The sequence below is a fragment of the Lutzomyia longipalpis genome, chromosome 3, assembly GCF_024334085.1.
Source record: "Lutzomyia longipalpis isolate SR_M1_2022 chromosome 3, ASM2433408v1".
In the NCBI taxonomy this organism is placed as follows: domain Eukaryota; kingdom Metazoa; phylum Arthropoda; class Insecta; order Diptera; family Psychodidae; genus Lutzomyia; species Lutzomyia longipalpis.
Window position 1 is genome coordinate 22,354,923 of NC_074709.1, and position 26,985 is coordinate 22,381,907.

The 26,985-nt window shown below is 36.4% G+C and overlaps 2 protein-coding genes across 2 annotated transcripts in view; one reads left to right on the top strand and one right to left on the bottom strand.

The window, feature by feature from the left end:
- LOC129792717 (serine/threonine-protein kinase unc-51) overlaps positions 1 to 4,249 on the top strand; it is a 14,629-nt gene extending 10,380 nt beyond the window's left edge. The window contains exon 4 of the mRNA XM_055832054.1: positions 3,958 to 4,249. Within this exon, the coding sequence (XP_055688029.1) occupies positions 3,958 to 3,967 (10 nt within the window). The 3' untranslated portion in view covers positions 3,968 to 4,249. The remainder of the gene's footprint in view (positions 1 to 3,957) is intronic.
- Positions 4,250 to 6,131: 1,882 nt separating this feature from the next.
- On the bottom strand, positions 6,132 to 26,985 carry LOC129792715 (uncharacterized). Its single transcript, XM_055832051.1, has 12 exons — positions 26,297 to 26,985; positions 19,697 to 19,980; positions 19,497 to 19,624; positions 13,941 to 15,033; positions 12,734 to 13,041; positions 11,136 to 12,657; positions 10,918 to 11,063; positions 10,095 to 10,338; positions 8,010 to 9,615; positions 6,869 to 7,666; positions 6,721 to 6,804; positions 6,132 to 6,648 (listed from the first exon to the last, which is right to left on the bottom strand). Exons 2-12 carry the CDS (start codon positions 19,838 to 19,840, stop codon positions 6,506 to 6,508), a joined length of 6,216 nt encoding a protein of 2,071 aa, XP_055688026.1. The 5' UTR covers positions 19,841 to 19,980; positions 26,297 to 26,985; the 3' UTR covers positions 6,132 to 6,505.

The window sequence follows — 26,985 nt, forward strand, 5'->3', positions numbered from 1 at the left end:
AAAAAGGAAAGAACTCTTCAAGAATAATTAGTGAATTTATTTAGGAGAAAGTGCCTTTCTTTTTTTAATTCCTTCCTTAATAAAGAGTCATTTGGTTCTTTTAAAGAAGAATGGAAATCATGAAGGAAAAAGGAAAGAACCCTTTAGGAATAATTAGTGAATTTATTGAGAGGGAAAGGCATTTCTTTTTTTAATTCCTCCTTAATTAAAAAAAATCATTTTGTTCTTTTAAAGAATTTTCGGGAATATTGAAAGAAAAAGAAAAGAACCCATTAGAATAATTAGTTAATTTATTGAGAATAAGAAAGAACTCCTTCTTGGATTAAAAAATATTTTTGTTCTTCCAAAGATTTTCGGATGTCTTAAAGAAAGAAAAAGTACCCTTTCAGAATAATTAGTGAATTTGTTGAGAAAAAAGGGGATTTCTTTCTTTAATTCCGTATTACAGTTAAAACAACTTTTTTCTTCTTAAGATTTGTAAGGTATTTTGATAAAAATTCAAAGAAAATAACTCTTTAGGAATAATTAGTGAATTTGTTGACCGAAAAAAGGGATTTCTTTCTTTAAATCCTTCCTTCATTAGAAATTATTTTTATTCAGGCTTTAGAATATTTTTCTATTAAAAAAAATTAATGAGTAGTGTGGTTTCTTATAAACCCCCTTCGGGCTTAAGAATGTATCTTTTATCAAAGAAAAGTTATTAATAAGTAGTTTGATTCTTTGCGAAAGCTTTACGAGCTTGACGATTTTTTATTATATTAAAGTTAAATTTTAAATAAAAAGTTTGGTATTGCGTGGAGGCTTTACGAGCTTTACGGACTTTACAATATTTTATTTAAATTAAGAAAAGTTATTAATAAGCAGTGTGATTTTCTAAGGAAGCCGCTTGTAAATATTCTTTTTTATTGAAAATATATATATATATATATTTTTTAAATATTTTAGTCATCATTAGCAGTGAGGAGTGACCACAATTCCGGCGAAAAACCCACCAATTTGCCCCAACATTCCCTATTTTTCCAGAATTTGATAATCCTGGGATGAGATCCCCAATCCGGAGGTCACTCCATCATTACCAATGAGGAGTGACCACAAATCCGGCGAAAAACCCACCAATTTGCCCCAGCTTCCCCTAATTGTCCAGGAGTTGATATTTCTGGGATGAGATCCCCAATCCGGAGGTCACTCCATCATTACCAATGAGGAGTGACCACAATTCCGGCGAAAAACAAAAATTTTTGCCCCAGCCCCCTCTAATTGTCCACGAAAAGGGTAGTTTAACATCAAAAGATTTATTTAAAATGATTGGGAAAATAAAAAAAAAATTTAGTGGGGAAAAAAAAATAAAATCATTGACATTGGTAAGATTTGATACCGCGACCCCGCCGACCATAATATACGAAAACGGCTACGCTACACGTCTCCCAACCATGCGCTGCCAGCAAGTAAGCAAACTTTTTATTTAAGCTGCCTACCACCGCGCTCACGGGGTGGAGAAACACACACACACACATACAAGATGCACACGAATCTATCGGCGCGCGCAGAAAAGAAAGAGAGACCTAGTGCTTGCGTTGAAGGACGGCCGACCCGAGCTTTGCCGAACACTCCGGCACAAAATTTTTTTCTCAAACTCCGTGCACTATGAACCTCCAAAGTATTTTCTGTGCATATTTTGCAGTATTTTTGCACTTTTTGTTAATTATTTTACATAATTTGGTGTACTAGTGCATTCTAAAAGGTAATGGTGAGGGAATACCATCATTTGTGTGAGATAATTGGTAAGTTGGAGCCAGAAAAAAGGCAAAATACGTAAATTTCTCATACATTTTAGAAAATCGGCTCTCCTGAAAAGTAGCGATTTTGAGTTAGGTTCATAATGAACTCACAAGGCGATATGACATTAAATTCAATTTCAACAAGTAGAGACCATGGGACACATCTTCCACTCTCTGCCACTTTGTTATCTCTTGCTGAGAATGTTGCTCCAGCAAATAGGTATGCTTCAGCACATTTAAAACAACCATTTCCAGCACATCCTGGATGGCCAGTACAAATTGCTTCTCTATATCTTCCAGTCATTTCATGCCATATATGAATGGTATCACCAACATTAAATTGGGCGCTGGTGTATTCAAAACAGTGTCCAACATTATAGCAATTTCCATGACTGTATGTCTGAACTTCTGGCACAAGTGTGTAATACATTTTGGCATAATTACAGACATTAGAGATATTCAGACTTGTTTGTCTGTTGCGGAATCCCCCCTTAATTTTAAAAAGGCCTTAAATGTATTTCGAATTTCACCATCCATGCCCCCCAAACCCTGCCTGGCTTGAGCTCTTGTCACCATATCGACATGAATTGGGGTGGGGGATAATGCATCTACATTTTTAGGTCTTAAATTCGGGGGCGAGTATGTTAATGTCTTAACTTTGCCTCCAAATATCAAAATTGATATTTCTAAATCTTGAAGGATGAAGTCTAGCATTCGTCGTATTATCCGATACTTCAAATTGTTTTTATTACCGATGCTTCTAGGGTGTTCATCAATTATCATGCTGGTTAGCATTGACGACTGTGTTTCTCGGGAATGATACGCGTATACTTTGCGTGATGTCTTACGTGGCCGAGGTAGCTGCTATGATGGCATCTACCGCTACGCTTAGTGAGGGAATTACCTCAAATAGGTTGTGAATATATTCGTTGATTGTATTGGCGTGGTATCCGCCATAGTTTTCTGCTCTGGTGACTTGTAGAGTGGGTATCTTCAACTCATGGTGGCTATGATTACTTTTTGTTCATTTGTAATGCTGAACTGGGCGCAGCATTTTTCGACCATTTCAACCCATTTCTGGGCTGACAGGGTTTTGTCATGGTCCGGGTTAAATTCGGGAAGCATAGACTCAACTTCCCGCTTCCCAATGGACAAGCCCAATAGCGGCACAGTGGGGTATTCCCTTGTTTCCGGGAAACCCATGAATACAGCGCTGACGGTCTCACTGTGCCTTGGTGGGACCTCACCCTGATCCTCGGCATCTCCAGGATTATTTCTCCTGGTTGATGTGAGCCAGCGTTGGAACTGCAGCAGAGTCTCTTCATCCATTTCACTTATCACTTTTCACTTCTTAAGTCTTAACGCGTGTTGCTTTACTGAGAGCGAAATGCGGAATGCTTTGTCCCGAGAGAAATGCAGAGTGCTTTACCTCGACAAAGAAGGCTGAATGCTTTGTCTTCCCGAAGACTTACCCATTTTTCTCAGGGTTTGAAAATTTTCCACTTGCCCGGTCGAATTACACAAAGATTACTCACTGTCTTCGGCGTTTTTCGTTTACCCTCTTGTAGTTCGATGAGTAATCGTCACTTTCTCTTGATCCCAGGCGATATCGTTCCCTTTCTCTCATATTCTCTTTCTAGAGACATGAAAAGCTGCATTTACATTAGTATTGGGGTCCTTTTTCTATTACTGGTAATTTTCCAGTCTTACGTTCTCAATCAGCATAATTTATTGGCCCTATTTCATACACACCTACATACATATTTATATGCTATGCATGCCCACGCCATATATCTTCGCAGCTTGAAAAAGGATACTTGCTTCGCAAATTGATGAATCCTTATTTCACTACTTGCACTATACATACTTAGGAATTTGCTCAGGGTTAAAGAAAGACACCGAATCGACCCTATAATTAGTCATTTGACTTTTGCATAAAATAATTTTAATTTTTACTTACCTGAAATTTATTTGCCCGGTAGTGTAGAATAATATTGATGATTTCAAGTGAAAAGATAAAGGAAACAAAGACGGAAGAACGTTAAAGAAGATTCATAATAAAACAAAAAACAAAAAAATTGGAACATTTTGCATCAAACTGTTTGTATTTTCTTTCTCAATCCCCACTATACATAATTAATTTCCTCTCCTCTATTTCTTGTAATGTAAAAAAATGAAGAATCAACTAGTTTGTAAGTGATTGAAAATAAATTATAATAAAGAAGAATAGAGAGTCTACATAACACAAAATGTATTACGTAAGAGACAATATAGAATAAAATAATAATGAGAAAAAAATAAAGCAAAACGACGAAGGGAGGAGTTGATGAATATCATTATAAGGAAAGAAAGAAAAAAATACCCAAAAATGAAATGACAAAAGTGGCAGAAAAGAAAAAAAAAAGAATATTGTAAATATTATAATTATTTTATTGCTTGAAATAAAATCACAATGAAAAATTGCTTCATAACACATTTATTTTTCATCAAATATTTTTTTTCTCTTCAGATAACAGTGATATATATAATAGAATTTCTGCGGAGGACAATTTTCAAACATTTTTCATTTTTTTTTTCATAACACAGCTCTTTAAATGCAGACTTTCTTGTTTTTAGCTGTGATTCTTTCTTCAAAGAAGCACAGCTTCTGTGTACACTCCAAAATGCAAAGTCGTCAGATCGGGCTCAAACTTGGGATGAGCACGAATTAGGGTCCTCACATTCCAAAAAACGTATGCGCCAAAAATTGGTCCGGCCGGCCGTCCGTCCGGCCGTCCGGCCGGCCGGAACCTTTTGCTAAATTACAAGAGAACGGTAATAGATAGAGACTTGCGGTCAACGGCAAAGTTCATATATCGGGTGGAAGACATCCGATTATGACGTCAGATCCGACCCCCCACCCCTCCGTCCGCCATTTTGAATAACCTCAAAATTTTGTTTTGCGTATATCTCAGCCCCTGTAATAGCTAAAAATCTGAAATTTTTATATGTTGTAGGGGCCATCAAGACCTTTCCAACGATACCTCATTTTTGAAAATCGGCCAAGCCGTTTAGCCAATATGGCCGCCACAATTTTTAATCGAAAATCGGCCATAACTTGAGAACGGCTTGACCGATTTTGATCAACCCGGGGTCAAATGAAAGATATTAATGAGCCCTACAACTGCTCGGAACATTGCAAGTTCAAAAAATGACCGCAAGTGGCGCTAAAATCGAAAACAAAATTTTCGATGAGTTTTCGATGAATATCTCGAGCACCGCTTTATAGAATTGCTTCATATTTTGATATGTTATAGTTGGCTATAATATCTACCACCATGCCAAAAATGAAGAAAATCTATGTAGCCGTTCCGGAGATATCGCGTTTTAAAGTTAACATGTCATATCTTGAGTTGCATGACTAACGCCCATGACTAAAGCGGGGCGTTTTATATATACACATATAAAAGTAAAGTGAAATATATATATATAAATGTATAGATATATTCATTATATATACATATAAAAATGCAAAGATAAATATATATAAACTGCAAAGATAAAAATTAAATATAGCATGGATGGAACAGTATAAAGCGAAAGAACGGTAAGTAAAACTTACGGGCTGTGATTCTTTCTTTGTCAGTGAAATGTGAAGATGGCTGAAAATTGGGGATGGGCAAATTTTGAGGAAGGCTTTCTCGCGTACCGAATCACAGCCAACGCCCACGATTAAGGCATTTCACAAAATATCTGCGCGTTGGCTGTGATTCGGTGCGCGAGAAAGCCTTCCTCAAAATTTGCCCATCCCCAATTTTCAGCCATCTTCACATTTCACTGACAAAGAAAGAATCACAGCCCGTAAGTTTTACTTACCGTTCTTTCGCTTTATACTGTTCCATCCATGCTATATTTAATTTTTATCTTTGCATTTTTTCTTGTCTCATTCCCCTTACAAATCTAATTATTGTCTCAGAAACACCTACAATGCACTACGTAGGGTATGTATAATGTTATTTAATTTATTATTTTTTGTTTGTTTCAAGAACCCCATTTAAGAATTTTTTGCCCCATTGTCTTAACATTTTTTCTTCTTCTTTTCAAAATTTCTTCCTGACATGTCTTAGGTATAGCAAAATTCAAATAATTGACTGACAATGATATAAACCCACTCGAGACTTTTTTTTAGTCTCAAAAAAATCTTTTTTTCATTCAAAAATCTAAATCATCCCAACACACTCAGGGCGTAATGGAAGAAGAAAACATTAAATATTTTTATTCAACACCTATGATTCTAATAATTCTTTTTTTTTTCATTTTTAAATTGATTCAATATTTGCTCTAAATTGTCTGGGATTTCCACGGAGGGCTTCATTTTTTTTCTTTAAATTAAATTTATTTATTTTTTTTTAATCTCATTTTTCTCTCATTGAGATTTTATCTTGGAAGAAATACATTGATGAGAGAATCAAACAGATATTTTGTATTTTTTTTAGCCTAGAACCTAGAACAGGTGCTGAAGAAGCAACGTCTCTTATCTAGGGCGGAATGGAAGTGTCTCCCTGTCCCGCAAATGACTAACACATTACCACAGATTTTTCAACTAAAGCTTTTGATTTTTTTTTCATTAACATAACCAGCAAAAATAGTGAGTTATTTGTTTGTTTAAAGTGGAATAGTTGGTGCAACCAAGGAGGCAACACTGCTCTCAATGCGCAATACCCTTGTTGATTTGTTTTTCTTCATGTTTACGGCATACGCGTGGGATCGATAACGCCTCCGGGGCCAGGAAGTGAACTGGGATGTCCTGTGAGGTATGAATCCACTTGACGAGCTGCCTGACGTCCCTCACTGATTGCCCAAACAACGAGAGATTGTCCACGACGACAGTCTAGAAGGAATTTTAAAAAGGAAAAAGTCAATTTAAATTAATAAAGGAAAAATAACGATCGAATAAACTCACCTCCAGCTGCAAAAACTTTCGGATTTGATGTTCCATAGGATCCATTGACTGCCTTGATATTGCCTCGATTATCTAGCTCAAGCCCTAAAAACCCAAAAACCTCAATAAATTAAAAGGAAAACCTTTCAAATCCCCAAAAAAAACTCACCCAATTCATTGGGAACATTCTTCTCTGGACCAAGGAATCCCATAGCGAGGAGAATCAAATCAGCTGGGAAGTGTTTCTCAGTTCCGGGAACTTCCTTCATATTCCACTGCCCAGTTGGTGTTTTAGTCCATTCCACCTGTACGGTGTCCACACCCTTGATATTCCCCTTGCCATCACCAATGAATGCCTTTGTCGTGGTACAATACTGTCGTGGATCTTTGCCAAATTTCACACGAACCTCCTCATGCCCATAGTCAACACGGAAGACCTTTGGCCACTGTGGCCATGGATTGTCCTCAGCACGTCCCTTCGGTGGTTCCGGAAGAATCTCAAACGTCACAATACTCTTTGCACCCTGACGCAGCGATGTTGCAATACAATCGCAACCCGTATCTCCACCCCCAATGATTATAACATCCTTTCCAGTTGCCGAGATGTTCTCAATAGTGCCACCGAGTTGCTTCTTTTGACCTGATTCGAGGAATTCCATGGCAAAGTGTATACCATTGAGATCACGATTGTTCAGCGGAAGATCCCGCGGCCATGTGGCACCAGTTGTCAGGAGAACAGCATCGTAGTCATTGGCCAGCTGTGCCGGTGAAATATCTTTGCCAACATTAACATTCGTACGGAATTCAATGCCTTCAGCCGCCATGAGATCCACACGACGCTTCACAACATCCTTTGAGAGCTTCATTGTGGGTATGCCGTACTGAAGGAGGCCCCCAATTCGATCATTGCGCTCCAGAACGGTCACCAAGTGTCCAGCACGATTGAGTTGCTGAGCTGCAGCGAGTCCTGCATGGGAGGAAATTTTCGTTTAAAATGGAAGCTTTCTTTTAGTTGATTAAGTTTTTTTTAAAAAGATTTTCTTCGTTAGAACAGAAACCCGTAATAAAGATAAATCAAAAAACAATTTAAATTTTTAGAATGAACTTAAAACGTTGAAATAGATGTGAAACGTTAGAATAAAAGTAAAACGTTTGAATAAACTTGAGAGGTTAAAAAGAAACATCAAACGTTAGAAAACAGAAAGAGCTTTTATGTCCTTCCAGTTGCGTCAAGGCTCTTTGACGTTCCTGGAAGGAAGTTATAAGAGCTCTTAAAGTAAATCATAAAATAAAAGTTCTTCAACACTCACCCGATGGTCCAGATCCAACAATCACAACCCTTTTCCCGGATCGTTCTTCCGGCACCACTGGTACAATCCATCCTTGCTCAAAAGCATGATCAATGATGGTACATTCGATATTCTTGATTGTAACTGGTGGCTCAGAGATCCCAAGGACGCATGCACCCTCACACGGAGCTGGACACACACGTCCTGTGAATTCGGGGAAATTATTCGTCTGCAGCAGCTGATTGAGTGCCTCACGCCAGTCTTCGTGGAAGACGAGATCATTCCATTTGGGTATAATATTCCCCAGTGGGCATCCATGGCTGTTGGATTGGCAAAATGGTACACCACATTCCATGCATCTGGCTGCCTGACGCCGGAGATTGCGTCGGACATGTGGGAAGTTGTACACCTCATCCCAATCCTTTTGCCTCTCCACCGGATCACGATAGAAGGTTGTTTCACGCTTGTACTTGATAAAACCGCGCGTTTTGTCGAGAATTTGTGTGAGTTTCTTCTTCTCCATGGCTACATCCTGCACGGAATCCTCAATATCCTTGACAGCTGGTTCCGTGTGCCCATTCCCATTTTCAATGGATTTCATTTCGGTCTTCAACTCCTTCTCCACAGCCTCCTCTTCGAGTGCCTTGAGGGCACGCTGATACTCATACGGGAAGACTTTGACGAATTTTGAGCACACTGAGGGCCAATCCTTGAGAATTTCACCCGCAATCACGGAATCCGTGTGCTCCACGAATTCCTCAAGCAATCCCCGTACAACCGCAATATCATTCGGCTGTTCGAGTGGGAGCAATTCAACGGATTCTGTGTTTGTCTTCCCACGGAAACTGCCATCAATGTCATACACATAGGCAATCCCACCGGACATACCGGCAGCAAAATTGCGCCCAGTTAGTCCGAGAATCACCACCAAACCACCCGTCATGTATTCACATCCGTGATCTCCAACACCCTCAACAACAGCCGTTACCCCTGAGTTTCGTACGCAGAATCTCTCAGCGGCAATTCCGCGGAAGAAGGCCTTCCCCTCAGTGGCTCCGTAAAGGCATACATTGCCCACAATTACATTGAGATGTGACTCAAATGTACTCTCCTTGGGTGGTGTAATGATAACCGTACCACCGGACAAGCCTTTCCCCACGTAATCATTGCCATCACCAAACAACTTCACCGTAACCCCGCGTGCGAGGAAAGCACAGAAGCTCTGTCCAGCGGATCCTTTGAGATTCACCTGAATCGACTGTCCAGCCGGTAAGCCCGCCTCACCATACTTGGAGGCAATAACGTAGCTCAGTGTGGAAGCAAATGCACGTTCCTCATTGTGAATCTCCATGTCGAGAACAATGGATTTCTGCCGTCCCTCAATAACTGCTGCACATTTCTCAATTAGCACATTATCTGCACGCTTTTCAAGCTCAAAATTCTGTGCCACCGATCCACCGATGATATTTGTACCAGGACGCAAATCCAGAGCACTCTTCAGCAGGAGGGCAAAATTCAGGGAACTTGCTTTCTCCGATAGGACTTCCGGGCGTACAGTTAGCAAGTCTGTACGACCAATTAGATCCTGGAACTTCCGGATGCCCAGATTTGCCATTATCTGACGAATCTGTATGATGGAAAAAAAATATGAGAAATATTGTATGATTGAAGGTCAAAAAACAAATTAAATGTGCTTCCCGGAAAGTGCCATAAGTGCCTGGAAGTTGTGCAGGATGACTGCCCATTGTATCAGGAAGTTTCTTAGGGATCTTAGGATCCTCTTTTTCAACACCCGGCTGATCCTTGATTTCATTGAGGGGTCAAAATCTGTCCATTTAAAAAGTCTTCTTTGAAATTGAGCGAAAGAATTTTATAAACTCAGATTTTAACCCAAAGATGACATCAAGGATCAGCCGGGAGTTGAAAATGAAGTTCCTAAGATCCCTTAGAAACTTCCTGATGCAATGGGTTTGATGACTACACAATTTCCAGCCATTTATGACACTTTCCGGGAAGCACATCAAACCGTTATGGGAAGAAAAGTGTACAAAATTCAAGTTGCATGCATACGTAAAAATCATAAAAGAAAATTATTGATAAACTCACATCTTCAGCCAGCATAAAGAAGAAATTAACAACATGCTCTGGTTGTCCGGTGAATTTAGCCCTGAGTACTGGATCCTGCGTAGCAATCCCTACGGGGCACGTATTAAGATGACATTTACGCATCATTGTGCATCCCATGACAATCAATGGTGCTGTACTGAAGCCAAATTCATCAGCTCCCAGGAGAGCTGCTACAACAACGTCGAATCCCGTCCTCAGTTGTCCATCAGCTTGAAGAACAACTCTAATGTTTTTGTGTGTTTTTTTTTGCATATCACACAGCGTGTATGGTTTGTTTTTTTTACATGTTAATAAGTGAAACACGTGAGAAAGGGAGGAGATAATAAAGAGAGAAAAAAAAAGAGAAAGAGATTCCAATTAATGAGATTCAAATGTGCACACAAGCATAATATAAAAATGTTTCTTTTTTTATGGCAAAATGATAAAAGTTTGAATGATTTTGTATAAAAATGTAGTTTATCTTATTTTTAATTAATTAGGTATTTAATAAAATAAATAAAATGTATTTACTAATTCTCCGATCACTTCTCTGTCTCTGAAATTTGCGCTCGTCATCCGCCAAATGTCTCATCTCTTTAATGCCTCTCGATTTTTTTTTCATTTTCTCTCATCACACATTTTGTCATTATTGCCACACAACACCCCCAAAACAGATGATGCGAGAGTCTTGAGATCGTCATTCGCGTTGGCGCTTTCGAGACACCGTGTTTTATCCGCTCTTCGAGAATCATGTGTGTGTATGTTTTTCTTTTCTTTTCTTTTTGCTTAATGTGACGATATCACCGTGATTTAGACGACTCACCTGGAACGTAAATCATTCAATACAAGAACTTGATGTGTTTCAGCAATACCGAGTTCCCATGGCAAACCAGCTGCTTTTATTCCTGTCCAGGAGCTCGCACCAGTACCACCATCATGCCCGGAAATTGTAATGTGCTCAGCTTTCCCCTGAAAAGGTTAAATTTAAATTCAAAATTTAATTGATTTTTGATTGAAAAGAAAAAAGAGGAAAAACTTTACCTTGGCCACACCAGATGCAACAACACCAACGCCCACCTCTGACACCAATTTCACACTGATCCTCGCTTTGGGGTTGGAACACTTGAGATCGTAGATGAGCTCAGCGAGATCCTCAATGGAGTAGATATCGTGATGAGGTGGTGGTGAAATGAGACCCACACCTGGTACCGAATGACGCGTACTGGCAATCTCCTTGGTCACCTTGTAGCCCGGTAGCTCTCCACCCTCGCCTGGCTTTGCACCCTGTGCCATTTTAATCTGCAAATCATCAGCATTAGCCAAATACGCAGCTGTTACACCAAAACGTCCACTGGCCACTTGCTTTATGGCGGATCTCTTATTATTCTGTGGATCTTGATTGAGGTACCGATCAGCATTTTCTCCTCCCTCACCGGTGTTACTCTTCCCCCCAATGCGATTCATTGTCACCGCCAGCGTGGTATGCGCCTCCAGTGAGATGCTGCCGAAACTCATGGCTCCCGTTGCGAAGCGCTTAACAATTTCCGATGCAGCTTCAACCTCTTCCACAGGGATCTTCTGACGATTCTCCACCAACTTCAGCTGCCCACGAAGTGTGCACTGCTTAACGCTCTCCATGGTGCTAGCACGATACTTCTCATATGAACTCAAGCTATTGGACACAGCAGCTTCCTGTAGGGCAGCAATGGATGCTGGATCGTTGATATGTCCCTCCCCACCATTTCTCCAATGGTACTGACCTGGATTCCGGAGAATTTGCATATCCGGTGCACCCTTTCCGTATGCCATACTGTGCCGTGTTAGTGTCTCCACAGCCATAATCTTGAGACTTACACCACCAATACGACTCTGTGTTCCGCGGAAGCAGAGATTAATGACATCCTCACCAATTCCAACAGCCTCAAAGATTTGTGCTCCCTTGTACGACTGCAGCGTACTAATGCCCATCTTTGCCATCACCTTGGCAATACCCGTTTCAATGGCCTGTGAGTACGCCTGGTAGATCAGATTGTCCGACAAGTCCTTCGATAGAACACCATCCTCACGCAGAGCTGATGCCATTTCAAAGACAAGATATGGGCAAATAGCATCAGCCCCGTAGCCAAGAAGAACACACATATGATGAACTTCTCTTGCCTCAGCTGTCTCCACAATCAGACCCACCTTCATGCGCAAACGTGACTCAATTAGATGATGATGAAGGGCACCAAGTGCCAAAAGAGCCGACAGTGGGCACCTCTCAGCACCCGCTTGACGATCAGAGATGACAAGAAGTTGATATCCTTGCTCTGCGGCTGTATACCCCTCACGGCACACCCTCTGCAGGGCATTAACATACCCATCTGGACCCTCCTGATAGGGGAAGGTAATATCAAGAATTTTCGTCTTCCACTCCCTGTAGCGATTGCGCTTGAGAATTTCCGTATCGGTGACACTCAAAATGGGATTATTGAGCCAAATTCGGTGCACCTGTTGTGCAGATGGTTGCAAAATATTTGCCTCCGGTCCAATTGGGCACTGAAGAGACATTACAATCTTCTCGCTGAAAGTTTTAAGAATTTTTTTTCATCAATTTTGCTTAAAAAAAAAAGAAAATTCGTAGCTCGCGCAAAACTCACCGGAATGGATCAATTGGTGGATTAGTGACTTGGGCAAAGAGTTGCTTGAAATACTCATATGGAATTGGCTGAAATGCCGAGAGGCAAGCAAGTGGAGCATCATTTCCCATCGATCCAAGGGCTTCCTTCTTATTCTCAATCATCGGCATTAGCAACATATTTACAGTCTCAGTTGTATAGCCGAAAAGTAAGAATCTTGGATCGAGTATTCCATCGCGACGCTTCTCAATCTGCCCATTAACTCCATTTCCAAGTCTATTATCATTGCCAGCCAGCAAATCAGCTCGTCGAATGTCATCCAAGACAATCTATAAAATTTTCGATAAATTTTAACTTTAACTCTTCTCTGACGAATTATAAAATGAATTCGATAAAATAATAATTTTCCAAACTACAAAAGAAATTTAATTCCTAAACTCTAAATACTTTAATATAGTCTATTCAAAGCAAGCTTGCACTGAAGTTCATCCTTTTGATAAAAATTTTATTCAAATGACATTTAATTGAAATATAAGAGAATAAGAAGAAGAATTTGTATTTTAGAAAACTTCGTGATTGGCTGATAATTTTCAATGAAGCATTTTTATTGGCTATTTCATCTCCACTACGTCACAAACTGGTAGAGCTCCAGTGCAAAGTTTATTTGAACAGAGCCTTCGTTTATATTTTCGAACACATTTCAAGTTTACCCAATGAAATGATAAATAATGAATCAATATGTATGAAATACGAAATATAACTTTTTTATTGATAAATAAATAAAAGAATAAAAAATAAATAATGAGCAATAAGTATAAACAAAACAAAATTAAACATTTTATAAAATATCGAACCAACACCATAATATAAAACCAATTCAACAAAAATCGATCTACAACCTCAAACTCCAAACAATTCTTTTTTTTTAAATTCTCTTTTTTTAAGGTAACCTTTTGAACTCACCATCTAGACACAAAAGCGTTGGTAAAGCATTAAAGAGACACAGGATTAAATTTTGGTTAATACACATAAGACATATGGATTTTGTTTGTTGCCAAGAAAGCTCTTTTAGCGACCAATATTAACAATGTCTTTTCTCTTTAACTTTAAATTTATCTTTTAGTTTAAGATGTTTTAGACTACAATTAATATTTTATTATTTTGCAAAAAAAGAGACATTATTCATTGGACACCTTATTATAAAATTAAAAATGTAATAGAGACTTACTTTCTCATTGAGCCACTGGGAATGTGGGCGAGATTTAGCAATGTTCCTCTTTAGCTCAACATCCTGAATGAGAGCTCGCTCCTGTGTGTCCACGAGAAGCATCCTGCCGGGTTTTAGGCGAGACTTGAGGACAACATCCTCAGGGGCGACATCGTAAACACCAACTTCTGATGCCATAATGAGAATGTTATCCTTCGTGACGTAGAAACGCGATGGGCGAAGACCATTGCGATCGAGAATGGCACCAATGTAACGTCCATCGGTGAAGGAAATGAGAGCTGGTCCATCCCAGGGTTCCATGACACAAGCAGACCATTGGTAGAAGTCTCTCTTCTCCTGTGGCATTGTCTTGTCATTCTGCCATGCTTCCGGCACCATGGTCATCACTGCCTCCGGGAGATCACGATTGCTAGCCATTGTGAGAAATTCCAACACGCAATCACATGAGCCGGAATCCGAAAGATTCGGCTCAACCACTGGGAAGAGTGTTTTGAGGTCATCCCCAAAGATTTCACTCTTCATTACACCCTCGCGGGCCTTCATGAAGTTCACATTTCCACGCAATGTATTGATTTCCCCATTGTGAGCGATCATACGCAGTGGATGAGCTCTCTCCCACGATGGGAAGGTATTGGTACTGAAGCGCGTATGGACAAGGGCTAAGTAGCATCCAAATTCGGGATTCTTCAAGTCCAAATAGTACTCCCAGAGTTGATCGGACGTGAAGAGCCCCTTGTACACCACCGTCTTCAGCGATAGGGAGCAAATGTAGAAGCGACGACCGGCCTTGGTGAGTTCATGCGTTGCACGCTTTCGCAGAACAAACACCTGCCGTCGGAGTTCCTCCTCCGTCAGCATGGACGTCTCGGACGCCGTAACAAAGACCTGACGCGATAGTGGTTCACTTTTACGTGCCACCGCCCCAATGGCCTCACTGGACACTGGGACGGTGCGCCATCCCAAAACCGTCAATCCAATGGTCTCACTGAGCACATTGAATTCCTTCTCGATATCAGCGTGGCTATTTTTGTCCAAGTAGAAAATCCCAGTGGCATACTTTCCAAATTCCGGCAAGATAATACCTTCGGATGCCCTAAAATTAGAAGAAAAAAAAAGAAACTCTAAATCTGTTTGAAAATGGCAAGTGAAATCCTGCGAAACGGCTGGGCCGATTGTGATGAAATTAAAACTTCTTTTTTAACGTTTTACATTTTCTCTTTACTATTGTGAATGAAAAGAGAATGGATCAAGAAGAAAATCCAAACAATAAAAGGTACAAAAATTGAAATACGTCATAGTTTACATTTTAAGGCAAATATTTGCAAATTTTCCCAGCTAATTCTAGTGGAAAATTGGAAGTTTTATGGCGACATCTAATTTATTTCTGATTATCTAATACAATATTAGCCATACTCTGATTCTTTCCTTGAATAAAAGATTTTCTCATACAATATTGGTTAAACTCCTTCGGTAATATTTGATTCAGTATTTGAGTAAACTGCAGGATGGTCAAATATAATTTTTGAGGACAAATACTTATTTCAAAAATTAAAATTATTAATTTTTGATCAATATTTGGTCTAAATATTGATATTCTAAAAGTCGATAATCGCTCCTGAAACTCTCCCAATTCCCCGAGTTTTCAATTTTACTTGACCATCATTGATTATATTATTTAATCTGTTTGGGTAATCTAATATATTTTTCCGGTGTTTTTTTTTAATAATAATAATAATCAATTCCGCAATAAAATTATCTACATTTTGTCGTCTTCAACAAATTTTTGCTAACTGAAGCCGAAGAAAGAAAAATGTTTGTATAATTTTTTCCCCTTTAATCAGCAAAATATCTAATTTCAATTTTATTTCCTTAGAAAGTTCATTGGAAAGAAATTCAATATTAAATCATAAACAACAACAAAATATCGCATTACTATTCAGTATTGAATTTTAACACTGATAATGCTGTGATGAAGAAAAAATGATGATTTTTATTTCCAAGAGCCACTGACCTACGCAATTCTATGAGATTACCACCTCAGTCGACGAAAAAACAGTCTCTGAGGCAAGTCAAAACTCTCCACACACAACAACGACAAAAAATTATTATATATATTTTCAAATCATTTGAGGAAGAAAATTGGTGGCAAATAAAAAAATTTCCAGAACTTTTTATCAATTTCCTAAAAATTTCTCCGCGTGACCTCTCCTAAAATGAAGTTATCTCAATGTTGAGAAAATAACGTTATGACTTTTTTTTTATTATTTTGTGGATGAAATTGGACAAAGTGGACTTTGTTGATGAATCTTTATGCGCGCCTTTCCTTCTTGAGAGTTTATTATTCTACTATCAGGTATACACCACATAAAGCATGAACTCAGTGCATGAACAAAATTAAATTGGAACAAATTTTATCACTTCCCGAATCGCATTGGCACTAATAAAATTTTTCCACACAATCTAAAAATAATCTCATCTCTGCCATTTGACCTCTACGCTGTCTTTTAGAAAAATCCTCATGATTGAATTTTCCGTCAAAACGCATTTATTTTCAATACAAAATTCATTAGTTCTGCTCTGAACTCCTTTCCATTTTCTTATCCCCCTAACCCTCCTAACAGATCTTGTATTACACTCATCACACAAACGGAGTTAGGAAGTTCATGAGAGTTTGAAAAGAGAAAAGAGAGAAAAATGTGGGAAAACTTGTAAAACTCAAAGTTATATTTTTATGTTTCGACACAGAAAATAAACACCATCACTCGATCTTCACGTGCAACACAAATGATCTTCTAGTGTCATTGCGTTCTTCATCAGGAATTTTTTACAGAGAGATTAGAAAATTCCGTCGTTTGTTGTAATTAGAGTAAAAATGCCGCAAAAAAAAAACGAAACTCATTTGGCACAAACAATTCAATCTTAATACTTCAAAAATAAGAAAAACGTTTAATCTTTCAAAAAAAAATAAAGAGATTTGTGTCAATTTAAAAGCATAAATTGTCATCATGATGGATGCTTTTTTGCATTTTCCCTTCTGCGTGGGCTCAATTGCGACTTTGGAATTATTAATGACAAAAGTCTATTTATAGAGCACAGCATGATGAGTTAAATATTTCAAAATGTTCATTCATTCGCAGCATGGTTTTTATCATTTACTCTCTTCTACAACCCATTACAAACTAACATACATACATATATAGAGAATTTATTAGCTCATATATACCGATAAGAAATTACGAGAGGCGTAAAAATGTTATCTATCCATATATGTATGTACTGTACAATATCAGACAAGAATTTTTTATTATAGGTACTTTACAAATCTTCCTTGTACTCCATTCGTCGTGCGGCATTCTCTTATTCACTTTCTTTCTCAAAAAAAAAATTCAAGAAAAGACCATGAATGTGAATCTGACTGTGAGTATCACACTTGATCGTTTGAGTGCTCTCAACGTTGTCTTAGTCTCTGATTGCAGACACTCCGCAGTATACGTGCTTTGGTGGTGAAGAGGTGCAATAAAATAAAACATTTGTATAATATCTTCACCAAAAAAATGATATCTCTTGCAGACATACAAAAAATGACGCGAAAAACTTGGACCTTGACCCGTAATAAATCAATGCCTCACCAGCAGGTATTTTTCCGTGACGATTGACACGTCTGATTTTCATTCAAAAAATTTGTTTCATTGAATGCGAGAATTTTAGCACAGAACAATGGAGTTGAAACTGAGGAAATTAAGAACATTTGGAAAGGCTCGAATTGTCTGTATATACAGACAGATAGGGGATTAATCTAATTAAACCAATATGTATAGCTCTTGCACCTAGATCCGTTTAATAATTTTGCAAATAATTTCACGTAGACAAATTTTTAGTATACCTAAATCGTAGATCTAAGAACTATTTTAAAATAAGTTTTCGGTTTAGATATTTATAAGCTACAGAGTGGCCATGAAATCCTGGAAACCGTGGAAAGAATCCTGTACAATTTTTTTGCTTATTCGGGAGCATTTTGAAAACCATAAAAAAATCAAGATTCAGTTCTTGGAAAAAATACACAAGAATTGGAGCTAATGAAGAAATCATGGAATTAAAGAAAAATCAATCTATATTCCATGATTCAATGGAAAACTAGGGATAATAGAATAAACTAACACCTAGACAGGATCAGGAGAGATCCTGTCTAGGTTGTCAAGGAAAACTCTTCAAACAAGATCTTTGTTTTTGCTTTAGTCTAATGGGTTAAATGAGAAGGACAGTCTTTTTAAGTAAATATAACGTTTAAGTTTCTCTTTAGAGCATAAAAATGATAATTTTCTCTCATAAATAGTTCTGAATTCAATGGGTTTCATGCTTTATCATCCTCAGTTGATAATTTTTTTATTAAGAAAAAAAATCATTAATTTTTCCCTTAAAAGGATTTCTTTGAGAATTTACTCAAATTAAAGGCCAGGAAGAGAAAAAAATCCGAGACAAAGGTCAAATCCCCTCACCTTACTAATTATAAGGTTCATGATCTTGATTCTGAAATTAATCTTGAATGTTTTATTTAGTTTGAAATTCCCTATAAAATTATTCAAAAAAAAGAGAATAAAAATCTTGCAAACTTAACTCCAAAATACGATTCCAATGATTTCGTTAAAAAAAATCATTGCCCTGAGAGTTATCAAGCAGAAAATAAATTGATTGGACTTATCACAACTGTCCACCGTGATCACCAAATGCAACACTCTCAATTAACCATTATTTATTCCCATGTGAATTCGGAGAGAATGAATATTGCGTGTTGTATATATAAAAAAGAGCGAATCGCTATAAAACAAGGTCAGTAAACTGAATTAGTCACACATAAATGATCCAAACCGGCTACATAGCCACAAGCTAAGTGTATATGTTGAAATGTGTGCAAAAATTGAGACTTGCCGCCGCGAAGAAGTTTATCAGTCGGCGACCGCTCTGTGAAAATTTTGTAGTCACCGTGTGCCAGACACAGCAGCAAAAAAAAAGAATTCGAGAAAAAATATTCCACACAAGTGAAAAAACCTCAACCATACGCAATTTTTGCACAACGTCATTTCATTCTGCAACTACACACTGCACCACAATGCCAAGGTGAAATTGTAAATTGAAAGGTGGGTCAACTGTTGGAGGAATGCCCAAAAATGCTACTGATTTTTGGCATGGTGACCTTTTGCTTGGCGACTTCTGATGAGAGAAAAGTTGGAAATTCTTTGTAATTTTTCTTTCCTTTAAAATGTTTATACAGAAAATTGAAGAATCACAACTAAAAGAAGTAAATCACCCGTAATTGCATTAACTCCATCGACTTTCTGCTCTATTGAGCACTAAATATGTGTGCTTGTGAGATTAAAACTTTAACGTTTGGAAGTATGTATAATCGTGATGTGTTAAATTATCAAATTACGATATCTGGCCAATGATTGTAGGCAAGTAAATATCAATGGAAAAATCCCCAAACTTTCCATTGAACGTTTATTTGAGTTAAAATCATTTTTTTTTTAAAGAAGAAGAATTTCTAATTTTAAAACTCACATTTCCTTAGCGTAGAGATCATGCGGAATGGACGCAAGTACACCAGCTCCATCGCCTGTATCGTTGTCACAAGCGCAAGCGCCTCGATGGATCATCCGTTCGGATAGAGTTTGGGCATCTCGCAGAATCTAAGTTTATTCCAGAAAAGAAAATCATTAAATTTCTTTACGAAAAAATAATTATTTATTAATATTACTAACTTTATGCGATGATTTCCCATCAATAGACACGATAAAACCAACACCACATGCTTCATGTTCATTTTCCGGATCATACAAGCCCTGCTTCAATGGTGCTTCCCATGCCATCAATTCCCGTCTATCAGCATCATTAGGTGGTGCCATTCCTCGCTTCACGAGCTCAATAAGAAGTTCAATTGATGCCTCTCTTTACACTATAGTACACTCGTGATAGTTATCTTTTATACGCTGCTTAGTATAGATGTTCAACACTGCACTTTGTGAAGACAAAAATATCTGTTTATCTGCAAAATAAACAAAATGTTTTAATTAAAATATTATAAAACGAATGAATGTGTTGAGAACTTTTTTTTATATTTCAGTGCCAATGTCATTTTGATGAGAAAACATTAAGAAAATAATGGGGAAGAGGAATGTTTTTTATTATTTCTATAAATAACCCAGCAATTCAATCATCACAATTTTATTACTCTGCAGGGATTCTTTTCTTCCATCTGTGGCAAGGAAGAAAGTTGTAAAAAGGATAAATGAATAAACAAAAAAAAATAGAAATATAATAGTTTTAGAAGATTTTATAAATATAAACAAATAAGAACTCCTTATTTAGCGAAATACTAAACGATATTATAATATTTTCTTGAGAAACGTTTAGAGATACTAGATTATCTAAACAATTCTAAACACTCTCCTCCATAATTTTGCTTATACTTGAGAATTTTTTACTACCTCAGAAGATCTTGATTTTTTTTCTGCGAATGCTTACAGGAAAAAATATTGATTTTATTTATTGGCTACTTTCCCGAGAAAATCTTCTTTAAACAAGTTTATCCTGTATTCTGTAAATGAGAACGCCAAGGCATAAGAGTTTATTTTTTACTTTTTTATTACTTCAAAATTTATTTCATTGAACCGAAGAGAAAAAGTGAAAATCATCACATATTTTTGGCTAAATACTTGCACTGCCAACAAGATCGTAAAGATCCACACTGATCACCCAGATCACCAGTTAAGAGAAATGATGACGATAATCGAGCTGATTAAAAGGATAGATCAAATAGAATTATTGCGATCTTTATACGTAAAGAAAATTCAAATAAGTGTTATATATTGTGAAATACCCGTAACAAGAAAAATACCCCGAGGAATGTTTATTTAACTGTTTCTCATTTTATATTCAGAGTATAGATTCTACAGAACGCGATGTGTTTTGCATTTTGGACAGCTATAAAAACTTATGATCCTCACGCTCAATGGTGTCAAAGTCCGCTCGCGAGACTAACAATATTGCAACGTAGACGTTTTCGTTGGCGTTTCTTCACTCTTTTTTTTTCATTTTCATTCTTGTATAATAGTCAAAAAAAAAAGATAAAGTGTGGAATATTTGCGAAGGCGCCAATTGAAAAAAAAATCTTTTACTTTTTATTCATCTGATGTGGTTATAAGTGAAGAAAAAAAGAAAGAAATACGAGTAAATTCTAACACATCGCCATTCAATTAACACAGTCATTTTATTATAGATAGAACAGTCACAGAGAGCACGAGTTCTTCACGTGGCTCGAAAATCTATTTCAAGGATTTTCTTACAACCATTTGTATATCTTTTAGCAATGTGAAACGGCTCTAATTCACAAGTTTTTTTTTCTTTCTTCTTTAGACATTTTCTAAATATTCCATCTCATACACAAAACTAATAATGTTAAACATTTTGTGATATACAATAGGGATGAATGTATATGCGGATTTTTGTGCATTAATAATTTTCTTATCATAAATTTTATCACCTTACAGTGCCAACACCGCGTTCTATTTTAGCGCACAACAATAAATTATTATTCATCATAAACCTCTTCTATTTCATCATACTTTATGCACATCTCACAATGTTTACAAAACATTTTATACTTATTAAGGCAAATTCTTGCAAAAAATAAATATATTGAGCAAAATGTTCAAACGTCATGGAATGCTCTTTGAAATGCGTTAGCGCTATGTTCTATCTATTCCAATCACTTATCACCATATTGACTGTCACGTTATCAATCTATTTGTAGCACAAAATATTGCCCTAATAATTGCGTATATTTCCATAGAAATTACAAGAGAAAAAAAAATGGCAATACATCCCCTCATAGTAATAAAACATGAAAATCAAAAAGCCGTTTTATTATACAGTCGCGCAATTAAATAGTAGATATTTATGTTAATAAAGAATAAATTTTTAATTTATACTAAACATTTATGAATAATAAAAATCACTGAATTATATTGAAACAGTTTACCCCGTTTATACCTGAAGCCCCAAGCTAATTTGAGATTTTATTCAAAGGTATAACGATTTTACTTTATGTTCTTAATTTATTAGTTTAGTTGAATTAGTACATGATATATAAATATTAGGGTTCTACGTCCCATATACTTAGGACCAAAGCCGACATCTCGATGTATTTTTGATATTCTCCTTGGGGAGAAGTAATAAAGGGCTTTCGAGATACAACCACATGTGGATCTTTTTATGGATAGAAGTGTATCAATCTCTTGATCCAACCGCCAACGTGATTTAACTACACGCTAGCAGATAAAGCGCACTTAACAGGTTCTGAATCGAAGTCTTTTCTTAATTTATTTAAGAATACTTAAACTTAAAAACAAATATTGTCTTTTATACACAGACCTGAAGAAGGAAACATAAATCTCCGAAACTTAGTTTACCTATTATAAAATTTATGCAATTTATGTATAGGATAGTCAAGATAACATGGACCGCTTTTATAGGTTTACCCCATAAGAACGGTCCACCTAATCTTGACCACCCTATATACAATATTGTAAGTTTCAGTTCCCTTTATACCGAAAATTTTTATGATGGTTCAAGCCATCTTTACTGCATATCACCTTATAAAGACCTAAAGGAGTCCGCGGTGGCCATTCTAGAAATTCTAAATCTTTTTCTTTCCTTTTTTTTAAATAATTAAGAACTTTATCACATAAATCTTATACATAAAGTTTATTAGTAAATAAAAGGATTGTTAAGTACTTTAATTAGCTCTATCATGATCAGCCAATCTATTTTTATCCTCGATTCTCATCAATGAACTTCGGGTGGCTAAACGAGAGAGAGAAAAAGGCACACCATAAAAATAAAACATCTCCCCGTTGGGTGGTTTTGTAAGAAAATTACTAATCGTATACAACCTTCAACTTCAGTCAATGAAGTGTCTCAATTCATATAATTTGTTTTGTATATAGAAAATGTCGCGCAACATCTTGCTATGTACATACAACTTATATGTACAAGTATGACACAATACGATAGACCTACAAATTATATATCATAGATACTATATCATATAGCACGCAGCTTCTACATATATACTTATCTAGTATATATTAATTGCATTAATTGAGTTATTTCGTCTGATATTCAACTTGAATTGCGTGCGCCTAATATTTTTTATCATAATTTCATGTAAATTGGTCACAGAATAGAATGTGTGCCAACGCAATCTCATAACTTGGGTCATTTTTTGGATTATTGTATATGAACAATCTTAACACATTGTGTCACCGACAAATTATTCCCGGAAGCTACAATTGAGAAATCACTCCACTCACTGACGCACGCTATCACAACTGATTTTATTCTTTATTCTTTAAAACAAAATTGATAATAGAATTAAAAAAACTAAATTTAATCATTTGATAGACATAAAATATCGTGACATGTTCATTTTATAAACTTCTATCTATTCTATATACTTGTATAAAGTACTATCAAATCTATGTATCTAATCTATGTGTCTTCAAGTATAGCCTTCAGAGTAATTTAGAAAATTATTACTAAATTAATTACATTACAATTTGGACAAACTTTTAACTTAATTCTTTCATTTAGTTTGAAACTCGAAAACTTAAAATTACTCATACTCGAATTCTTTATTTTAAAATCATTTTATCCAGTAGATTATGTAACGACGTACATGTACGTAATATAGCAATCAGTGTTGTGATTCTTTTGTGAACAATTTTGCAGCATGAAAGGTTATTTGGAGGACATATGAACAACTCTGCTGCTGCGTATGCTAAAAAATTACAAATTGAATGCACAAAAACAGTGTGATCATCTAAAGTTAGGCACATTTTTCTTTTAAAATTAATTTAATAAAGGATAAATATTTATGCAGTTTTTTTCACTGAAGAAATGGAACGCAGTTTATTTACAAAATGCAATAATTGCGAGGAATGTCTGGCGAGTAACTCCATAAAAGTTTTATTGGAAAACAAACCTCACCCACATTTTGTAACAACTTCTCTTTGCGTGACTAAATGATAAAATATATTTTGTCAAATTGTCAGTTTGTCAGCGCGAGGATTCCAACAGTGTCACCCGAAATACAATTCTATTCGCCTCAAATTTCCTTGAAACAATTCGTTCCAAATAATATTTTCATACCCAATTTACACGCAACACTGAGACTCATTTTTGGGGAATTTCTGGGACAGAATTGGTGAACAGATTTAAAGTAAAAAATTATCGAGAAGAAGATATGTGTAAGGAGGGGTATTGACAGTAATTTTCCGGGCCCTTATCTCATTCCTTCAGTATTCTGTAAAATTCCATATTTTGAATATTCTTCCCAATGTCTCCAAGGAACTTTAAATTATTTCTCATATCTTGTACTTGAAATTATAGTTTGATACGGATTATTTAATTTCAAAGACAATTCATTTTCTTAAGAAGAAATTTAACAGGAATGTTTTTGTAGTATTTTAAGGCTTTTCCTGCATTTTGGTTATAAATCAAAAATTCTGTATAACAGGAAATAGTGTTGATGAGAAGCGCCAGGGAAATGCCAACATGATGTTGTGGCAATGTTGGATCAGTGAAGATATTCTTGTGTGCCAACAAAATTCAATTAATTCTGAATAATTTCACTCAAAGTTTGAAGCGTTAAATCTTTTTATCACTTAATGCACATAAATTAATTATAAATCTATTATGTAAAATAACCTTCAAGAATCTAAATGTTTTAAAAGTTTTTTGTCTAACTTCTAGTCTTTTATATGCTCATCTATTCCGAAAAAAAGAAATGCAAAGTTTCAACTAAACGCAACTTTGTAGTCCAAAGTCTACATAATGTACCACGCAATGCTAAAGAAATGCGTGTGAGTAAGATAAGTCTGTCTGGCAATTTATATAGCTATTTTAGTAATTCTCTAGGGCCCGAAATAGATCACGCAATCTTCCCCTTCCGCGGATTAGTGTATCAGCCAAGAAATCTCGCGGTATCAAAGACCAATTGAACGTGATTTTAGAATTATTTTCGAGGACAAAATAGTTTATAAATTCAACTGATTTTACCTACTTTTTGTTTACAATTTCAAAAGTACATAATACAAAAAAAAAGAACATTACATAGCAATTTTATTTCACCCAAATATGTGGTTTTTAGTGTTTTTCTTTTGTCGTGAATGGCAGAAGAAAAAACCTTGATAAATCGCAATACTTTCGTCTTTCACGTGATTCATTGAAAACTGTGCATGAAGCACAGTCGCGGCCAAATAAAGGAGAGCTTTGGGTGGAATTTTTCAGTACACTCGTCAATCATAATCTCTATCGCTGTGAAATGCGACACGCGGTCACAGAGCGGAAGACGACCGATAGAGAATAAGAAGTTCATAAGAAAACGTGATGATTGAAATACGACGGAGTATTTATAGCAAAGTGCCTCGGTACGCTGGAAGATTGTCACATAGAAGTATTCGTACTTCCCTGGGAATTTGTGAAAACATTATTTTTTAAAAGATTTTTTTTAGTTCTTGCATATCATGATTAATATTGAATTAATTATAGATTTTACAGATTTTATGATCTTTGTCTTTTCTTTAAAACATTTAAAGTCGGTTTGGTAACATTTGATCAGAGCCTGAAGAAGGCCTATTGATCTCTCGGAACGTCATTTGAATAGAAGAATTGCAATCATGTTTTAGTAGCAATTCTGCGATTGAAAAGCAGAATTTACTTTATTAAATTGACGTACTCAACTCAAGGACAGGAAAAACTCCTAAAAAACATAATGATTCACTAGAAAAGCATAAAAACCTATAGTTTATTAAAAAAAGTGATTTTTTGTATAAGTACCTATTTAATAACTAAAACAACGAAATAAATAAAAAAACATGAATGAGAAGTAATTTTAACTTAATTTTAAGATGTTCTGATAAGAGTTTTCATTGCATAATAAATCATCTTCAAGGATTTGATAAGGACATCGTGATGGAATATCGTAGTCCTTTGAATTTTCTCACCAACTTTACAGTAAAATCACATTATTCTTCTATGGGAATTTGGTGATTTAAAGTCTTATCAATTGGGGGTTTCCAATTAAACTCTGGACAAGTGTAAAGGAAAAATTTTCCACGCGCCCACTTTTGCTGTGAGAAGAGGAAAATAGGGAAAATATTGATTTTTCCCTCAGACATCCATTTGTCCGCCCACGACGCAATTTTCCGTGATGTGAGCGCGAGTGTTGGAGACTCCGCTACGACCCCTGAAGCAATTAGGATATTCATGGTGTGAAATTAATTGAATTGACGACGTACCTCTTTAGCAATTTATCCTTTGCACACACAGTTCACGTTTAGATGATGGAAAAACTCTTTAACTGCACGCAACAAGATTGTCTTCTTCCCCACAGATTCTCTCTTCTCTTCACAAAACTAACTGCAGCCGTTTTTTTTTTTAGGCTCTGGGGCAAAAAGTCAAAGTTCACGGAAGAGAGACAGTGTCCTTGAATGTCCTTCAATTGGGGTGAAATTTATCTTCGAGGATGCTCAAATCTGCTGAAATTCACGGAGTCCTCGACTCGGCGCACCAACTACACCCCCCGCAACGGAACAGAGTCCCCCCGTAGAGAATGGTTAAAGATGAAAAATGCAGCTTTTTACCAGAGATGTAGCACGGTTTCTTTTATAAATGTATGATGTGGTGTGAACAAGAAGAAAGCACTCACTCTGAAGAAAAAAATAATGTAAAATTCACAAGAGTCTCTGGAGCTCCACAGAACAAGAAATCAATCCTTATAAAGTTTTTTTTTTTCAATTAGAGATTCGCACAAGAATGATTCGATTTAATTGTGAAATGAAATCACTTAATTCATCAATCAAGTCAAACTTGCAATTGCGATATGGTTGGGAATTTCTTTTTCACTGTTATATTGAAAATTGAAGAGAATTTTATTTGCACTCTCGGAAAATACGTCCGTACTCTGAAACTCGTAGCGGCAAACTGA

Coding starts and splice junctions, on each gene's coding strand:
- LOC129792715 (XM_055832051.1), bottom strand. CDS start 19,840: ATGGCACCACCTAATGATGCTGATAGACGGGAATTGATGGCATGGGAA. Junction 13,042..13,940: donor CCCAGTGGCTCAATGAGAAA/GTAAGTCTCTAT, acceptor AAAATTTTATAG/ATTGTCTTGGATGACATTCG. Junction 6,805..6,868: donor GAATGTTCCCAATGAATTGG/GTGAGTTTTTTT, acceptor TTGGGTTTTTAG/GGCTTGAGCTAGATAATCGA.